General features: G+C 36.3%; 1 protein-coding gene across 1 annotated transcript in view; it reads left to right on the top strand.

Moving 5' to 3' along the window:
* The window catches only part of RPS6KA5 (ribosomal protein S6 kinase A5), an 81,966-nt gene that overhangs the window by 6,866 nt on the left and 55,885 nt on the right, over positions 1-19,215 (top strand). Inside the window, 3 exon segments of the mRNA XM_054069102.1 lie at positions 5,442-5,513; positions 16,329-16,547; positions 19,008-19,123. Coding sequence (XP_053925077.1) covers positions 5,442-5,513; positions 16,329-16,547; positions 19,008-19,123 — 407 coding nt within the window.

Genomic DNA, 19,215 nt, shown 5'->3' with positions numbered 1-19,215 from the left:
GTTTTCTGCAGCCTCAGTCTGTTTCCATAAATGTGATGATAGTTTCCCGTCATGTTCCCCACTGCATTTCATGCATCTGAATTTCCACATACTGTATTCAGCTTAATGAGTACTTCAGAGATCTTTGTCATCTTTGACTGTGGAAGTTTTGGCTTCCAGGCCTTCTAGAATGGGATCATCAACTTTGTAAGATCTTGAATTTTTATTTTATTTTTCCATTTCAGCTAGTCTTCTTCTTAAGCATCTAATGTTATAGAGAATGAACAGTTCTCGCTCCAGTTATCTCACTCTGAACTTTAGGATCACAACTAACATGAATTACATTTTCTCTTCTTTGATGTGAATTTAGGACTGTGTGCATGTTTTAGTTTTGCTCTAAATTCTTTTTTGGTCTAAGAAAAATTCAGGTAGTCCTTGGGATGCTATGCTTTGTAAATTCCATGCTAAGTTTGTAAGATAGCTCCCTGTCCTGATTAAATGATATTCTTGTTTAGTGACTTGACAATTACTGGTTGGGAATAATAATATGTCAGCCTTCAAAGGCTGTAGAATATTTTTCCCTTCCCTTTATGAACAGTTCACAGTTGCTGTAACCAATTATACAATCAAAGTGTAATTTTATATATAGCAGAAGATCAGTCTAACATCCTAGATGCATTTTCTCCAGTGTCTAACAAGCAATAGTTGTTCGTGTTACGTAGTGGTGGTGTGGTTTTTTTTCCTTTTCCTCCAGAAAAGGATGTGCTAGTTTTGCTTAATTTCAAGGGAAAACACCCACTCTTTACTCTGAGTAAGGAATAATCTAAAGTTTGTGTTCATGTGACTTAGAAAACAGCAGCTGTTCTTTGTTGCTGTGACTTAAGAGGAGTAGATCTTTTAGATGAGTAGCAATGGGTCGCGCTGTGAAGTAACAGGTTAGAATCAAGTTGATCTTCATACCAGGCATTGGGCACATAATAGTTTGAAATATTTCAGAATGTCTTCTGTCCTGTTTTCCTTCTTCCTTTCTTCATTGTGCTTTAATTTGTCCGAGGTTAATTGTTGTTCTCAATAAAAAAGCAGAATAAAAGTCTTGGATTGCATAGAATAGCAGGGACAAGTTGCAGCTTTCAGGCAGAGCTTGTCTTTGAAGCTTGCTTGATCTAGTTCAGTAGAGAAAGCTCTAGTTTTGTCTGTCTGCTTCAAAACTGTATGTAGTGGAGTCCAGAAATAGAGGACACAGCACACTTTAACTTCAAAACAACAGTACAATTAAAAGCAATTAGAGTCATTACACAGTTCCAGCATGTGCAGTTTTTCCTTCACACCTGGCCATCTCACAGTTCAGGTGTAATGCAGATGACAGTCATGTCTCTTATGTCACCTAGAGGTCCTCCATCAAGCAGAGATACCGTGTTCTCATTCCCAGAGTTAAACAGACTGTCCTCCCTTCAGGGGGCTGAGAACAATCTCCATGCACTGGTGTCTCCACATGTAGAGGTTTGTCTTTGCAGCGGGGATATTTCTAGACATTTGCCTTCAGAGGTGATAATTGTGACCAGTACCACTATTTCCTCTTTGTTTTTATGGATGTCATGATGTCTTGGCCTTTCCATTTAGTCTTTCTTTCTGGGTTGATCTGTTTCATCTTGATGTTGCCCTTAGCTGCATGCTCTCTTTACCATGTTGGTCTGACGCCAATTACTGTGGACTACAGTAGAAAATGGGTAAATGGAAGCTTTACCTAATTGCACACCTGTGCAGTAAGCTTGGCTCCTAAAAGATGCTGTCAGCTTACTGCTTTTTTTTAATGATGTACCACCATCCTTTATACTGCTGTGTCATATGTAGTTTGAGATCATTTGTGGAAAAATTGTCATCCTGTTGACTTGGACAGTATTTTCTTCCTGTCCAAGCTTAGTTCCCTTCCTTGGTACTCTTCAGTTGATGTGGCAACACCCTTGAAAAAAAAAGAGCATAGAGAAGTACATTGTGTTTCCAAAACTGCTTTTCTTGCCCCCAGTTCTTAAACGAAAAGCCTTCCCAAAGCTGCTGTTTTTGAATGGCATCTTTGCATGCACTGAAATGTTATGGTACTATTTTCTACAAGTGCCCCTAGCTGTATGCTAGAGTGTACGTCCTGTTTGGCTCTTGACAGATACATTGTCTTCATGCAGGTTGCACAGGCAGTTGTTGGGTCAGGTTCTGATATCGATCCTGGCATGATAATGTCTGTGAGGTGGGAGAAGCATTTCACTATTCTGTCAGTGGTGGTAGTAGCAGCCGCCTTGTTGCAGCCCTTTAAAGCTTTTTGAACATGGAGCATTTGTCTTGTAATTTCAGAAAGCATTCCTTGTGGAAGGTCCTCCAGCAGTGGTCGTTTGGGTTCCTCTGAGTGACTGGTGACTAAAATGCCTGATCTTTGGGGACTTATACTTCTGAAAGCAGGGTGAAGGAAATGTTGGGATTATGAGTTCTGTTCTGGATAAATTGTACCTCAGCTAGAAAGTCAAAGTGCTGTGCCTGGTTTCAGTAGATGAAGACAAAGAACTGCTCTAGCAGTGTCACTGCAGAGAACGTGGCACAAACACAAGCTATTTGGCTTGCTTTTCTTGGGGTATGACTTCAGAGATGGACTGAGTGCAGCAACTGAGACTTTTGGAGCAAGCCATTGCCAGCTGTGGCAGGACTAGGAGAAGCACTTCTAGGAATAGTCAATAATTTCTTGTGTCTTTGAAGGTTTTTTTTAATTTTTTTTTTTTTTGTAAGGATAATTCTACTGCTTGCTTTACAGGGAGTAATTCTGAGAGTTTGTATGTCTCAAGTGTCCTCATACTTCTATATGAGTGATATGCAGCACCTTTTAGCTACCTGGTCTTGTAGGACTGCTTTTTTCCTTGGTAGAATGCAAAAAGAATGAGGTGGGACTTATAGTGATCAGATGCTTATTTTTGATGTAGTTTCCCCTTTTTACTATGAAAATAATATTACAGTAACTGTCAAGACTTTTTTTCCTTGTTTTAGGATAAGGCAATTAATCTTGTTTTTACTTCCATTTACGATGTTTAACTGTATAGTGTGAAATTATGGCTTACACTGAAAAAGTACACTATGTATTCCTCAGCTTTTTACTGTGTAACCTCATGTAACCACACCAAATCAGTGGATTTCTCAGTGAAAAATTTCTTTCCACTCTGAGTGCAGCACTTAAAGTATCTAGTGTCCAGAGAAGTGTGTCCAGAATCTCTTCAGTGACATCCACTACTTCATTGAAACTGTTTGTGTTCTGGTCCTGATCTCTTTAGAATAGTTCCTGACTCCTGCTGTCTCTGGCAGGAAAGACGCTGCTTTGAAACTAAACACGAAGTACCATTCTCAGTACTTGTTAGGAAGAGTAATGTGTAATATTAAGTTGCTTCAAGACAGACTGCTTTCTGACTGTGGTATGATGTAGTGTAATTATATGGACACTAAGTCTATATTTGCCTTACCTGCTGCTATTCTTTTCTTGGCACGAGACTGCATCTTCCTTACTGCTGACCTCATGAATGACTGTGATGTTGCACTGCAACGGTATTTATTCTGTTTGCAGGAAAAATAGGACAGCAAGCTTCAGTTCAACTCATGTGGTACATATTACCTCATTGATTTATTAATAATTGTGGTACTGTCTTACGTAGTACATGCTATTAAAATGGAACAGATCACAAAAGCAGTATTTCTTTAATTTCACAGTGCTGTGTTTTGAGGGTTTTTTTAACATGTAGCATTAGCATAGCTTGTAGATTCCCTCAGATTTGCTAAAGCAGTCGTGTACTTCTGTTTATACAAGAAAAAATCCTGAAGGCTCTTTTAGACTTTCTGATCTCCCAGTAATTGGAAGTGATGTGTCTGCACTTTGATTCAGAGTTTGATTAATCCCTCATGAAGGTGAATGATAAGAATTGAAAATTATATTTAAGATGAGATTTCATAAGTGCCTTGCATGAGAGCACTAATGTTACCCTATCCCAACTAGGTGAATTTTTTTGTATGTGTACGCATTCCTAGGATTGTTGGACTAAGTAATTTTCTTTTTTAAAAAATTATTTACTTTTTGGATTTTTTATACTTGTTTCCTTTGCAGAGTGATGTCTTTCTGAAGCTTAATTTTTCCCCTTGTTTTGTGCTGTTGTTACTGCAGCTTTGTGAATGGAGATTAACAGTACATTTTGATAATTAATTCAGAAAGCACACTGTCTTGGTAAAGTGTCTTAGAAATAGCAAACCCTAATGTTCTGTTGAACAGAGTAAGTTAACTTCAGCATCTCCTATCAAAGAGCTGTCCTCTCTTGGATAAGAGATCTTTGCACATGAATTCTGTGGCTGTTTCCTAAGCCACTACTGTTGGTTTTTTTGCTAGCCTTTATATATACGTTTTGGCTTGAAGTTTCTCGGAGAGGCAAGGCATTCTTTTAGTGGCTATGCCAGCTTCTGCTGCTTTATGCTGTGTCTGTAATTCTGTTAGTAACACTGTTTATGCAGCTGCTCATTAAAGTGGCTCAGGGAACTGAACTTGGTTAAGAAAAATCACACTTAAGTTACTGTTTTTCCTTACTGCTTTTAAGCTGGATCATTTCAATAAGCAGCTTTGCTGAATGGCTTGGAGTCATATTGATGCAAATGGAAGGATAATGTTATGACAGAAATGAAAGATGGAAAAAATGGGAATGGCTTGAGGCTTTCTTTTAGCAGATTATAAAAGAAAAAAAAAACCCAAACAAACCAACAACAAACCAACCACCCACAATTCCTTTTTAAAATAGGGCTCTTCACTTCCCTGCTTAGAAAAAGGTCTGTTACGCAAAAAAAATACTTAGTGGTATAGACTTCTATAAGTGTGGAACACCCTCCTTCCAGCCTCACCCATAAATGAAATAACTTTGTAGCAGATTAGATTTTTCTAGGCTTTTTGGTTATGTAGGCTTGAGGACTTCCCCACTAGATAGTAGTGGAAAGACTTTATAGGTTTAGTAAACTTATTTTAAATACATGAATAGTTATTGGAGCTCTGTTTATGTTATCCCTAATACCATTTACTTCAAGAACATGAAAGTGTCCGGGGTGCTAGGGCTAAGGGATGACCTGATTGCTGTCGTTAACTATGTGATTAGAGGTTACATACAAGGTGGAACTGAACTCTTTTCAGAAGTGCCCATCGATAGGATGAAAGATGGTATATACAAGCTGGGTGGATTTCAGTTTATAGTCTGCAATTTTTATACCTCTGGGAGCTCTGACAGCAGCAAGAAAATTGCTCTTCCTTGCTTTTCAAGTTAAAAGAATGCACTATGCAAGTAGAATGTCCTTTTAGTGCTGCTTATTTCATTCATCTGCTAAGTTGCTTTTACTGAAGCTGTAGTAATATATCAGAATGATGTTTCAGTGTACGCGTCTGACATGGATTTTTCTTTTTCCTTCAGCAAATTTGACAGGCCACACAGAGAAAGTTGGCATTGAAAACTTCGAACTCCTGAAAGTTCTTGGAACAGGCGGTAAGATGCACTATTTTTCTAAGCTGACTACTGGAAGAATTACTTTTAAGCATAGTTTTGTTTTCCAGCTGAGTTTTTGGTAATTGGAACATTCTTTAGGAAGATATATCACTTTTTTATTGCATAGTGTGATTTTGTTTACTTTTTTTTTTCTTACAAATGTGGAAAATTGGATCACTTGAGAGTATATTTTTCTGTTTCTGAAGGAATTTTTTTAATATTTAAATTTAAGAGGCTTAACAATTCAAGCCTTGCTATTAAATTTCACTAGTTGGTGGTAGAGGCAAGGAAACTTTTAATATTCATAGATATAAGTTGCATATTCAAAGCTAGAAGCAAGTATGCCATTCTGAAGTGGTCAGTGTTGGTCTATGTGTGGTTGACAAATGAAATTACTTATGATCATACATTTATATGAGGATGTCTCTCCTGTTGATGGAAACAGTGGTCGGATTTTTAGTTGGATGTGTGTGTGTGTGCATAGGAAACGCAGTCCTATACCTGAACTTTCATTTTTGCTTACCACTGCCATTCGTCTGAGATGACCTCAATATTATAATTGTTGCATTTGGAATACAGAGTAAGTTTTGGTGGTTTCATAAGTATCAGTCTTCAAGTTCAGTTTAGTAGTAGCTTGGCCTCCTCCTGCTATCATTAGGCACTATTTCCACAATACACCTTTGGCTGCCTTAAACGGTTGGCTGTCATTCATTGCCACCTTCTATGCCTTCTTTTCATGAACAGATTAAGCCAAATTTCTCTTGGCCTGGGATACTCTTAGTCATAGCAGGTAGCCCTTAGGCAATAATGCAAAGCTATCCTATTCCCTCAGGTTAACAGGGTAATTTTTGAGTGACCCCCTTCAGAAAAAGCTACTTCAATGGGCTGGCATTCAATGGCTACATTCAATGGTGTTTTTATGTGTGAAGGATAAAAAGCTTAAGAAGCATGCCTGTCTGTTTTCAGTCCTGCTGTAGTAGTCGTGTTGCTCCAGAAACATCTTCTGCCTTACTTCAGACAACTTAAGAACTGAATAAAAGGTTCCTGCAAGTACACCTTTAGTGTTCTGGAATGGCATTTGTAGGAAGCATAGTGATTTTTTTTTTATCAAGCAAATGCTAGTTATGTTTTTTTAATATATAATTTCAGTCATAGGCTGAGGTGTTCTTGCTTCAGAAGTCTAGACTGTCAGGGCAGTCAAGAAGGCTTGTTCAGTCTTGGGCATGTCATAGATAAGACTAGTGCACCAGGTATGTTGGAGGTTGCTACTTGCCAACAACTGAATGGCATTAAATGCAAATTGCCTGATCAGAATGGAGTGGGAAGTGACCATCTATGAATTGTCAATGTTTGCAGTGACGTAGAATTGCTGCAAACAGGATTGGAATGGATTTGAAGAGGTCCTATAATTGCTTGGCCCAAGGCAGTCAGTTATACCTGCATCATTACTGAAAAAGCCTTCAGTAGTAGAGATTCTGTAACCTTCCTACATGTTCTTGCTGAGGATGTTTCATTTCCCAGCTTGAGAAGCGTTCTGGGGTTTGCAATAATAGATTCCCTCATTTTTGCTAGAGGTTTCTGAAGGAGCATTATTTGGCAATAGGATATACCAGTGTTAAGGCATTTCTTCTATAAATATCATCCAGCAAAATTTTGATGGAGCTCTAAACACCATCTTTGCTTTCAGTGTATTTTTAATTATCGTCAGAAGAGTTTCTGTCCTTGGCATAGAGCAGAAACCGAAGCAAAATACTGGCCATTTGGCTACAGTGATCCTGAAATGTTGTAATGTGAAATAAGTTTTTGAGTGTTGGGCCTGCTGTTACAGAACCACAGAACTTGTACAAATTGACCTGGATAATGTTAGTTTAATAACATACAAACCCCTTTGTAAAAACTTGGTAGTTCTGGACTTCCTAAAAACTATGCCAGTAACAAGAAATTTTGTGCAAGTGCTCCATCTGATGTATGGAAAACCACTTCAGTGCCATATACCTTGCAGTATGTGCTGCATGTGAAAAATCTGGGGCTATACATTGAGTTTATTTAACTGTCTCATTGATGGTATGGTTTTGCTGTACGATGTACCTTGCTTTTTTTTCTCCCACAACTTCCATAGCAGGGAGGTTATTTTTCAAAAACTTCATAAGACTAACCACCTGTTTGCATGCAAACTTTGCTACAAGATGTTAAGTGTGTTCTGTCATGAGTTGTGGGGTTCTGTTAAGGCCTGCAACTTTTTGTTCTCATACTTGAATTGAGATTGGGGTGAGTATGACTACTCTGATTTCTCAGTTCTTTGGGTTAGAATATATATTTATTAGGGGGAATGAGGAGGAGAAAGTAAACTGTTTATAATCACAATAATATAAGATGGAATTATTTGGAATAGCAGGCTCTTATTGCAGATTTCTCTTAAATGATACTGTGCGAGAGTAAGTTCTCACTTAGAATTTCTACTTTCTTGTACAAAACTACTTTTCTGCAGTTCAGTTGCACTTGGGCTTGCTTTCCCCCAAAAAATGAGAAAACTTCAGAAGATATTTGCATGACTTCTGTATTGATGAGTCTGAATTATCTTATTCGAATGGAATAAAATCTACAGAACAAGAAAGGAGGATATTTTCTTCAATGTGTATCTAATTTTTATCTATGTATAGTTGGCAATCTAATTATGGTGAAGCTAAATTTTTAACAATAACCCTCCAAGCAGTAACTGCCTCCTGGCTAAGTTGCAAGTGCTTATTAGATGCCTTTTACATTCAAGCCAGAAAAAAACTGATAATTTCATTATTTCAGAAATCTGAAATATTTCAAGTATTTTCAAGAGGGATGGGAAAGGGTGGGTGTGGGGGTGTGACTTGCCCCCAGATTATGAGGGTAAGAAAACCATGCATTTTTTGGTGTTGTGTTTTTTTATGATTTAGAGAACTTCTCTGTTCTGTTACACTAGTAAATTCTACAAAGTGGAAGATGGGCCTGGAAGTTGGGGTGATCTTAGACCCAACTTAGATGATTAGATTAATTCTCAGAGGCAAAAGGGATACTGTTGCTTTTTGGGGGAGGAATTTAAAGAAAAATAAGGAAGAATGTATCTGATGGCTTCTGTTTATGTGTTGCTGTGTATTTTTAGGCAAGTGCTAGCTTTACTCTGGCAGTGAAAGCCCTATCCTGGTGTTAGCTTTTTGGTGTTACTGATATTACTGTAATATAGCTGATACTAAATAAGAGCTGTGATGCTGTTCTAAAAGTCTTCACTGTGGAGTTACGCAGCATGAGAAGTGATTTCAAACTATCTAATACTTTAACGATCTACAGTAATGCAAAGCAGAATATATTGAAGCCATATTAAGTAATGACTGTAGATGCTATTTTAACTGATTACAGTATTTTAGACTACTATGAAGCAACTAGAATAACTAAAGAAAGTACTAAAGATATGTTAAATTAAATGATACCTTGCTTAAGTATATAATTGTGGTAGTTTCGTATAGACTTGGTGGTGTTTTTTCTTGGGTAACAAGTGAAGGTTTATTTAAATTTTGTATTTAAAAAGATGAAAAAAACAATTGAGACTATTAGAAATAGCATCCTTCTCTCCTAATGTTTATCTTGTGGTAGTGATTTGTTTTTGTGATGTTTTCTCCATGCTATGGCTTTACATAATTTCATATTTATTTTCTTTAATTTGCATTTCCTTTACATCTGGTTTGTTCCTGTACATGCTCTCTTAATTGGAAGTATGCTTGTTATAGTTTGCTTTTTAGTGTTAAGGGACTATCATAGTATACATCTTCCTATTTTGACCCAAGTTTCACAGGAAAACACAAGGAAGCAAAAGTCTGAGTTAGTAGCCTTTTAAAACCTGAGTTGGATCCTTTCCATTAAGGAGTTATTAACAGAATAAATTTCCCCATTGAAGAAATCAGTAACACTTCACATCAGTAGAACAAAATACGTTACAGAATGGCACTGCTACTAAAGCTTGTACTTGTTGTTCTAGGAGTAAGTTACTGCTTGCTTGGCTTCTCAGACTTGCCAGTGTTCTATTCAGTATAAACTTTGTAAAATTCCACTCTTGTTTTTATGTTCTTTTTTTCCTGCTGTTCCTGTGTAGCCTTGCTAATTTGGAATTTTCAGATTTCCTGTCTGCTAGATTAATGTTTCCAACTGTTCCCTCCTATTTGTTAAAGGTTTTTTATTTTTCTGTGACATGGAAAACTAATGTCTATTCTATAGAACCAGGTTACTTTACAGCAAAGTAATCTAACTGCTGTCCCAAAGCCAAGAAGGAACAATAAGAAGAATGTGGCTGTTTTGGGGGTTTATGCATGCCCACGAGAGTCTGATTTGCTTAGTTCTTTGTAAATGTGTTTATAAATTAAAAAAAAAAGTTCATGTAGAGTGCATTCTGGGTCATACATTTTTCTACACATAGATTACTCCTTTTTTTTTTTTTCCTACATAACTGTTGCTTCTGATATTAATAAATGCCACTTTCATCCAGTCTTTCTGGTGTGCTTAGTAAGAGACAAGTGATTCCTGAGCATATACCCTCATAATCCGGCCTCTACTGCTTGAACTACAGTCCACTAATGAAGACAAAAAAGAATTAGAAATATATTGTGCCATATACAAAAGAAAATGTTTTATATGCCATCTTTTGGAATTAAGTGCTTATATGGAAGGATATTCTCCTTATGTGTGGAAGATACTTAGAATCTGAAGGATATATTCATATGAAGGGAAGTAAATAGTTAGGATGAATGCCAGATTTAAAACAATCAGCTCAAAAATCTTGTTATACAAGAAGGTCTAATAGAAGTTCCATTTAACAGGTCAGAAAGAATTCTCATAAAGTTAAGACTGTGAAATTAAGTTAGATCTTTCAAAGCTTACTGAAGAAAATATAAAATATTGTTCTCATAAAAGCAGGAGAAATACTGAAGCGGGGTTACTGTCCTCGGGAGAGTGAGGCAAAATTAGGGACCATCTAAAAGTAATTCCAAATTCCAGTTACTATTTTGCTTCAGTTTCTGCTGAGGACAGCTGTGATGAATACTGAGTGGAAGGTGGGACAGCTAATGGGAGACAGAGTTTGGAAATGTAAGATTACTTTTCTGTGCGAAGAGCAGACTGAAAAGAGGAGCAGTCTTAAGAACCTGAAACTTGGATAAACACGTCCCATTCATCTCTCAGCAAATTCTGAAGACATCTGGACGTAAAACCGAAGATCGGTAGTCCCAGTAAGAATCTTTGCTAATGTCAGGTGGTTCTGTGTAACTGGAGAGAATAGCAAATGCAATCCTACCTTTAAGAAGGAAAGAAGGAAGCAAGATGGTGATCCAGGTAGCTATTGGTTAAATGTTCTGTCTTCAGCAGTATGCAGTGCCTTTGAAGAACTTTTGAAGAAAATAATTTACCTTATTTTTTGCAATAGTTTTAAAAATGAATGCATGCTTATCCAGTGGTAGAGTTGTCCTACTGCTGCTTTCTTAAAACTTAATTTCCTTTTAAAAAAAAGAAAAGTTAGGTGTGTATTGCTTACCATACCTATATACTGTACCATTTACTTTTTTAAAAAAGCTAAAGGTGAAAAAACACAAAAGCAAAATGCTGGTAGAAGTGCATTTTAAGATGAAGCTTGCCCTGTCCTGTCACTTTCTGCTCTTTCTTATTTATCATCTCTCACTCATTTAATGGGACAGGGAACTTGTTTCTTGGGGAAATAATAATGTTGAAAAAAGTCCACTAAAGATTGCTCACCTATCTGGTATTTAAGAAAAGATGTTGGAGAATGCCACATCTTGTGACAGTGTGGTGGTAGACAATAAAGTTGGGAAATGCTTGTTCAGAATGCTGTTATTTGATCTTTGACTTCCACCCCCCCCCATTTCTAGCTGCTAGAGGCCTATTCTGACTTTGCTAGATCTGAACTTTTAATTCATATAGGCAGGTATTTGCGCAGTTGAGAGTTCTGCCTCCAATTTTTTTAGGAACGTTCCATCTAATTTAACAACAAAAAGTGTAGAGGGAAGAGGTCATTAGGCATATGTCATGCAAGAATACAGTGAAATTTATTAGGGCCATTAAATGCTTTGTACTGTCTGACCCCTTTCCTGTTGTCTCATGATTATTCTTACACTGACAGTAAAAAAAGTACATTTAAGAATGAGGTGTAGCTTATGTTTAACACCTTGAAAACATTGCTTTGAAGCTATCTGTGTACAAATGTCAAGTTTTGATGGATTTAGAAATCTGCACAAACCTATGCTATAAACAGTAAGGATTTTTTGCCTTTTCCCGCCTAAGAATGATCTGCCATGATAGAATGGCTTAATGTGTGTATTTATAGAGTATTCTCTGGTTTCTTTATTCTTTACATGTTCTAATTGTCTTTCAGCAAGTTTGTAATTGTATTAGAATATTCTAATGACTGGCTGAATTGTTACTTACCATGACATGTATTACTGTGAATATGTATTCATGAAAAAGGCAGTAGTGAAAGTAAAGTTTTAACCACCAACTGTATTTTTCTGACTCACAAATTGAAGTGAAAATTTGGTATATGATTGATGGTTTAAAAACTCTTATTCATCTTACAAGCCTGTCATTCATGTCAAATCTGCAACTAATAATTGCTTTTTTCTTTAAATTTTTTTTATTTCTCTTAATAAACTGCAGTTCAGTCTGACACAGTTTGTGCACATATATGTTTTGTGTATATGTATATATGTAGAGTGTATTACGTAGTCCTTTAGTTTTTCCATCATTTTAAAATATTTTAATTTCAGGAGTAGATATTTGGTGGACTCTGTGTGTGTTTCTTTATGGGGGATATATTATTGGCTAAATATTTCTGCTTTGAAAGTAGTTGAGCTGTGCATCAGATTTTATGAGAATAAACATAAAAATGTGGCTCTTTGAGGAATTAAAAAAGCTTTTCTGAAATAAGGTCATCAGGTAAGGGTATTGCAATTAGCTTATGTTCCTTCTTGCTGCCACTCAAATGAATTGCTTTTGCAGTGTTATCTTTTAAGTAGATTTCTCGTGATAGTCAGAGATTCTGGTGTGGAATATATCATGAGTCATTTGATTAAAATAGTGCCAGTTAAGATTTATTCTCATAAAAACTGCTGAGAATCCTCATCATTCTGTCAAGTCCTTTTCACATTTCTGAAGAAACGGTTTGTACTGTGATAAAGCTCTATGTTGAAAATCCTTTTACAATAACATTAGTATAGTTTCTAGAGATTTCCTTACAGCTTTTACACTTACCTAATAATTTTCTCCTGTGTTGTGTGTAAAGCTGTGGTAGGTGCTGTTAATGTACTGCTACCACTCTGCCACTGAAGATGCATTTTTGTGTATTTTTACAATGTGTTAGTGGAAATACAGGTAGGCAAGTGTTAAAATCTGAGGGCTTTTGTTTATTTTAATTTAGATTATCTTTGTGTTCTCCAAAATTTCTGATGAAACTACTGCTTCCTGGGAACCTAAGGAAACTTCTGTTTAACGCTCGGGATTGGGCTTCTCAGAGAGGTATAAGGAAGTTCAGTGACAAGCTGCAGCTGAAAATTGGTGAAAACTAGGGCTGCTCCCTTAAGCAGTGGAGAAATGAAAGCTAAGGGCGTTCTCTGCACTGTTTTTGTTGCATGTTAGTAGAATGCAGAAGTGTTATCTACATTTTTTTGAAAAGTGACTCCTTAAAAAGGTGCAAGTACTACTTTCAGAAGCAGTTTTCTTACTACCAATGCTCTCGGTAGTAGGAATATGTGTTTTGGACAGTAAAAGTATTTAAACATCCAGTATAGGGAAAATGGGTGAATAATATTAAAATTGCTCATGTGCGTAATGGTATTACTGAGGTCCCAATATTATGGTCTGTACAACCTTGATTCAGCACTCTTGTCTCTGCATCATGACATGATTTATAGCCCATGCCTGTTTAGTAAAGTGATCTTTTTACACCTGTGTTTTATCTGTTCCTTGATGAACAGCTGGTGACTATTGATTCCAACTTAGATATAGTTGAGATCTCATAACTACAATTAAAGTCAGGGAATACAATATAGTATTGAACATCTTGAAAAAGGTTGTCCTGGGTATCTCACGTTTGTCTTCCAATATAGAAGAATACGTTTACACTATCATATTCTGATTCTGTTTGCCATTCCTGACAGATGTGTTGTGATAACTTATTTTATGAAAGCTCTTGCTGTGAATAATGGGTTCTGTAAAGAAGGCAAGCATGATTCCTGAAGGTGAGATGAGTCAGGTGAAGAGCTTCTTAAAAAGAATTGTTCTTTATATGAGCAGTATTATTTTGTATATGGAATGAAGCAGAACTTGGTTGTAGGAAAAAAAACCTTGTCTGGAAAAAACGGGAAAAATCTGGAGTAACGTGTAGTTACTTATTGGTAGCAGTATATGCTGTAGCATTTTTAAAGACCAGCTGCATTTGAGTGTCTCTCACAAGGGTGGTATATTTACTGATATATTTACAGTTTTGAGATACTGGGACATTGTCTTTGAGAAAGTAACGTGAAGGTAATTGTAGGAGTTGGACAAAACACCCAGCTTGTTTAGTTTTCTGTCTTATGATGGCTTAAGGTGACCCTAGAAGAGCACGGAGAGGCATACGATGATTGTTTCCTTAGTGAACTTGTAGCAGCCTGAAGTTTTAGGTCTGTGTGAGCCAGAGGTTATCTTCCATGTTTAGCAACACTTTGATATACTTTCCTGTCCCTCAAGGATTTATATACTATTTTTGAACTCATCTACATTTTTGACATCTGCAGCAAAATGTGACAGTAGTTCCACAGCTTAACTGCATATTTGTTGGTGGGTTTTGGGCAGTTCTTGATCTTGATACCTAATTACTTTGTTTGTTGCACTAGTTATTTTATTTCTAGAAATAATGAAACTTTGTTCTTTATTTACTTCCATACAACTCTTCGTTTTTAACTTTTTAGCATCTTCTTAAGTACTGTGCTTTTTCAAGCTGAATAGAAAGTCAAAATATGTTTAGTTCCCTTCATAATTAGAAGAACTCTTTATATTTTTCTGTATTTTTTTTAATGTTCTCCTATACTTTATTTTTTTATTCTGATGGGTGGGAGGGGAGCTGGGAACAGGAGAGAGGAGAGGCTGAAATATTATGCTTCACTCAAGATATGGACACACAAAGATTTTATACCACAGCGTAAGGGTTTTCTGGTTTGCCATTGAAAGTTTGGGGGACTGTGCATTTATGTCTTCTTTTTTCCTTCCTCCTTCAGTATTTATCTTTCAGTTCTAACATCCCATTGCTTTTTTGATTTTTTGATTACTGGCATTTTCTCATAGGGTTGTCTGTGGTAACTCCAGGCTGGTTTGGGTTTTTTTCCTCAAGTATAATACTATGCACAATTAATTTTTATTATACTTCACATGGATTACTCATTTACTATTTGGAGTTTTATCTGCCACTTTGTTTTGAAACTACTTAATATTTTGTTGCAGTGAGACGGTTTTCAGCAGTCAGCCTTGATTTCTTTTGCAGTGGGTCAAAATCAGAACCAAGAAAATCAGCTTCCTCACTGTTCATATATGAATGAATCAAGCAGGCTGAGTTATTTTCATGACCTTTCACTGAAGTGGAATATTCATTTTTAACATGTTGGGGTTTTATCTGCTAATGTAATTTTTCATTCATAAGAGAACCCCTTCCTGCACCCATGATTGATTAGGTTTTTTTAAGACGTTTTTGTAAGTGAACTTGCTAAGTACCTTGGAAATCAAAATAAGTCAATCATATTATTGTTTCTTCCTCCTGATTAATTCTGAGTGACACTCATTCTCTGTGTCCTGTTTGTGTACCTTACCGATTCTAAATTTTACTCTTTCTACAAGTTTGCCTCGTAGAGATATCAAAGGTACTTGTGTACAGTTCCCAGGAACTCATTTAAAACAAACGTTGCACCCCCAAAAAAACACAGATGAAAAAACGGTGTCCCCATTTGCTGCTTACTAGTCCAGTATGGAGTGTATTTTTAACCAAATATATAAACAGAACACCTAGAAACTTCAAGAACTTAAGACTCTGGAAAGACTACCTCTTGATCCTGATGACTGTTTCTTTTACTGTTTGTTCAGGAATCTTTCTTTTTGAGATAATTTCTCTAGTTTATTCTCATTTAAAATCCAGTTAAAGGGGCTCCATAAAGTTCCTGTGCAATAAATACTGATATGAAGAACAAATGGCTTTTTATGGGTTTTTTGGAACTTCAGTGCTATGAAGCCAGTAATGAAGCATATAAGTTAATTGGCAACTATGAGCAGAGTGTTTCTGAGGGACAAAAAAATAGCATCTCACTCCAAACTCTTGCTAAATTCTAGGTATGGGGTTTTAGATTACTACAAAGGAAGAAATCATCAGCTTTTAAAATTGATTAAAATTGGGTAGCCTAACCTAGTGGGAGGTGTCTCTGCCCCTTGCAGCAGGGTTGCAATTAGATGATCTTTAAATTCCCTTCCAACCCAAACCAGTCTAGGATTCTATGATTTTAAATACTGGAACTCTTCTTGTTTTTCCCACTCTTGCTGTGTTCAGTCACTAAGCTCACTTGGTTGAAATTTTGCTCAGAAAAGGTTAGTCTGAAAGAAAAAGGTATTCTGGAAGTGCTCTAGCCCGAATGGTTACTATTTGCTGTAATAATGAGTAATTGAAAACAATAATGATATCTGCCAGACCTGTAGTACCAGTAGGTGACTGTGTTTTGTGTTTTGTTGTTTTTGTTTTTTTTTTTTTGCTCCTGCTTTTTCTTTTTTAAGCCTATGGAAAAGTGTTCCTAGTAAGGAAAGTAAGCGGCCACGATGCTGGAAAGCTGTATGCCATGAAAGTACTGAAGAAAGCAACAATAGTACAAAAAGCCAAAACAACTGAGCACACAAGGACAGAACGACAGGTGTTGGAGCACATTAGGCAATCACCGTTTTTGGTCACATTACATTATGCCTTCCAGACAGATACAAAGCTTCATCTCATTTTAGGTGAGTAGCTTTCAGGATTAAGTCTTACGTTAGTAAAAAAAATGTCTACCCTTTTATCTCCTTAATGTTCTATAGTTTTTTTTTCCTGTGGTCTTTAAGTACTGTGTGTTTGGAGATTGCATGAGAGACTATGGGAAGTAAAATAGCGTTCATCTTCAACAGTGTGTTTGTGGTTTTCCTGTTTGAACTTCAGTGTGGCAAAAAAATCAGCAAACCAAAACACAAAAAAACCCCTCTCACCCGAGGTGGATATAGTTGCTTAAAAATAAATGCATAGTAATGGAGAAATTTAGATAAAAAGATAATTAGAAGGCCAGAAAAACCTTTTTTATAGAGGCAGAATTGAAACCTTGATATCATGTTCTCATAAGAACAAAGAGGAGGGAGCCCAGGTACTTCTGAAGAACATAACAGCAGCAGATACTGCAGGATTGGCAAAAGTGCCCACCATAACACAATGTTAAGGGTGATGTTTAAAGCAAGAAATTCAAGCTTATATTTAATTAAAAGCTTTTTGGGTTTTGTGTTTGTTTGTTGGGTCCAGAGTGGTCTCTCCTTCCTTCTTTTTTAGCAGAAAATTGGCATAATTAGAGAGGGTTTAAAATTTTTCTTTAAACATTTATTTTTTTTTTAACAGCAAGCATGCCTACCTAACATGGCCTAGAGCTACTTTATCATTCAGCTAGGCTTCACACCCCCTCTGACAAAACAATTATTTGCTGAAAGTTTTTTGTCTCATTATGTAAATGTTTGTAAATCACTTCTTTGATGTAGTTTTGGAATTTGTGTTTAGAGGCTTCTAAATTTTGAGGGAAACCAGTCTCTGCCTTCTCTGCCTTTGTTTTTGTACCTAGCTAAGCTTGGTGTTCGAGCAGCATGCAATTGCAGCTTTGAGGTTTTAGAATTGGAGCCTCAGTTCAATAGTTAATATAGATCTTCGTGGTTTCGGAGTACACAGCTGTATGAATTTAGTCTGGATCAAGTGCAGACATGCAGCTTCATTTCTGCCAGATTTCCAGAATCTGAGTTTGGAGTTGATTGCAGCTTTTAGGTTGTCTATAAGATGTGATTGAAGTATGTTATCTGTGTGAGTACCAGTTCTATACAAAGCCTGTCATGTGAGGTAAAATTGCTAGTACTTAAAAAAATAGATTGAACTGTCAGATGGAGTTTATATTGTAGTCATTGATATATTATTTTTTTCTCCACTGTGATGTTGGTGCATTTGATCTAGCACCAAAAGTTTGAAGTCTGGTTCTTTCATTGGGCTATGGTTAGCGTTATAACCTGAATACAGTCAGGCTTGTTCTGCTGATCCTGTGTCACCTTTGGTTTGTGTCTTTCACTGTCCTTAGAACAGTGCCTGTGAATTCAGTTCTTATCTTGTGCTAAGGTAGAAGTCCTGATTAGAAATACTTCAAAATTCTTTTGTTTATTTTGTTTTCACCAGAATTAGAATGCTGAAGTATTTTTTGGAAGAAGAAAGCATATGCTTACTGATCTGGATAAATAGTCTTCCTCACATTGTTTGATTCCACTAATATTCCTTCCCAAGCAGAGAACTGGAGAACTAAAAGAGGAGAGAGATCAGAATGTCTAAAATTTGTATATATGCTTTCTCCTTCAGTTATTAACTTACTCAGAATTGGACATTTTTTGTGGATTTATGTACTATTCCAATGAACCTATAGAAACAATATTCAAGAAAATCTTGAGTAAGAGGTGAGGTGTTCCCTACTCTGTATGTGTAGACCTCAAATACAATATGAAGGCCATGGGGTTGAACATTAATGGCCTCACACTGCTAGCATAAACACCTCTATCTCTAAAATGTGTTTGTGTTGCAGTGGAGCTCTGTTGTAATGATCACTCCTTCCTCCCACCAGCTGCGGGAGAACTCTTGTGTCATGGCCTGCAAAGAATAAAAGGCTTCTGTGATGGAATGTATGTGGAAATAATCTCCTCCTGTGGTTTTACCATCACAAAGGTGACGCCTTGTGAAGGGTAAAACTTATAATTAGCCTTGGGTGATAATGTCACCTAATATCGTTTTTAATTGCCTTTTTTATGTCAGTCTACCTTGTTTTTCTTAAGTATTTCATAAGAGTGTGCAAGTATTTTACTTGCAGATACCATTTCTACTAATTTCTTTTCATATTCCTAAATAACTAAAAGACTGATTTTGCAAAAAATAATAATCTTTATAATTTATCATTGGTTGAGGCTTATTTTATGGCTTTGCTGCTTGTTTAAAAGTTGGTTGTGTTTTTCCTGTCAGTACTCAGAGAAGGATATTGGGTATTGTACAACATGATGAAATATTACTGGATTACAATAAAATTAAAAAATCCAATCTCAGAATATTTTATTAAATAACTTGCAAGGTACTTATTAATATTCCAGTAAGAAAATGAAACTGTGAGAAAGTGAAATTATAAGGTTCTTTGTTCTACTTTTTAGACTACATTAATGGAGGAGAATTGTTCACTCATCTTTCACACAGAGAGAGATTCTCAGAAAATGAGGTGCAAATTTATATTGGGGAAATTGTTTTGGCACTTGAACATCTCCACAAGGTAAAGTTACTCTATCCTAGTACTGATTTTGTGGAACTACAACTGTATTCTTTTCGTATCATATAAATATAGTAAGGAGAAGTAATTTTAGT

The sequence above is a fragment of the Cuculus canorus genome, chromosome 5 (genome assembly GCF_017976375.1).
Source record: "Cuculus canorus isolate bCucCan1 chromosome 5, bCucCan1.pri, whole genome shotgun sequence".
NCBI classification, from domain to species: Eukaryota; Metazoa; Chordata; class Aves; order Cuculiformes; family Cuculidae; genus Cuculus; species Cuculus canorus.
The sequence above is the reverse complement of the archived record's forward strand: the minus strand, read 5'-3'. Positions and strand labels throughout refer to the sequence as shown.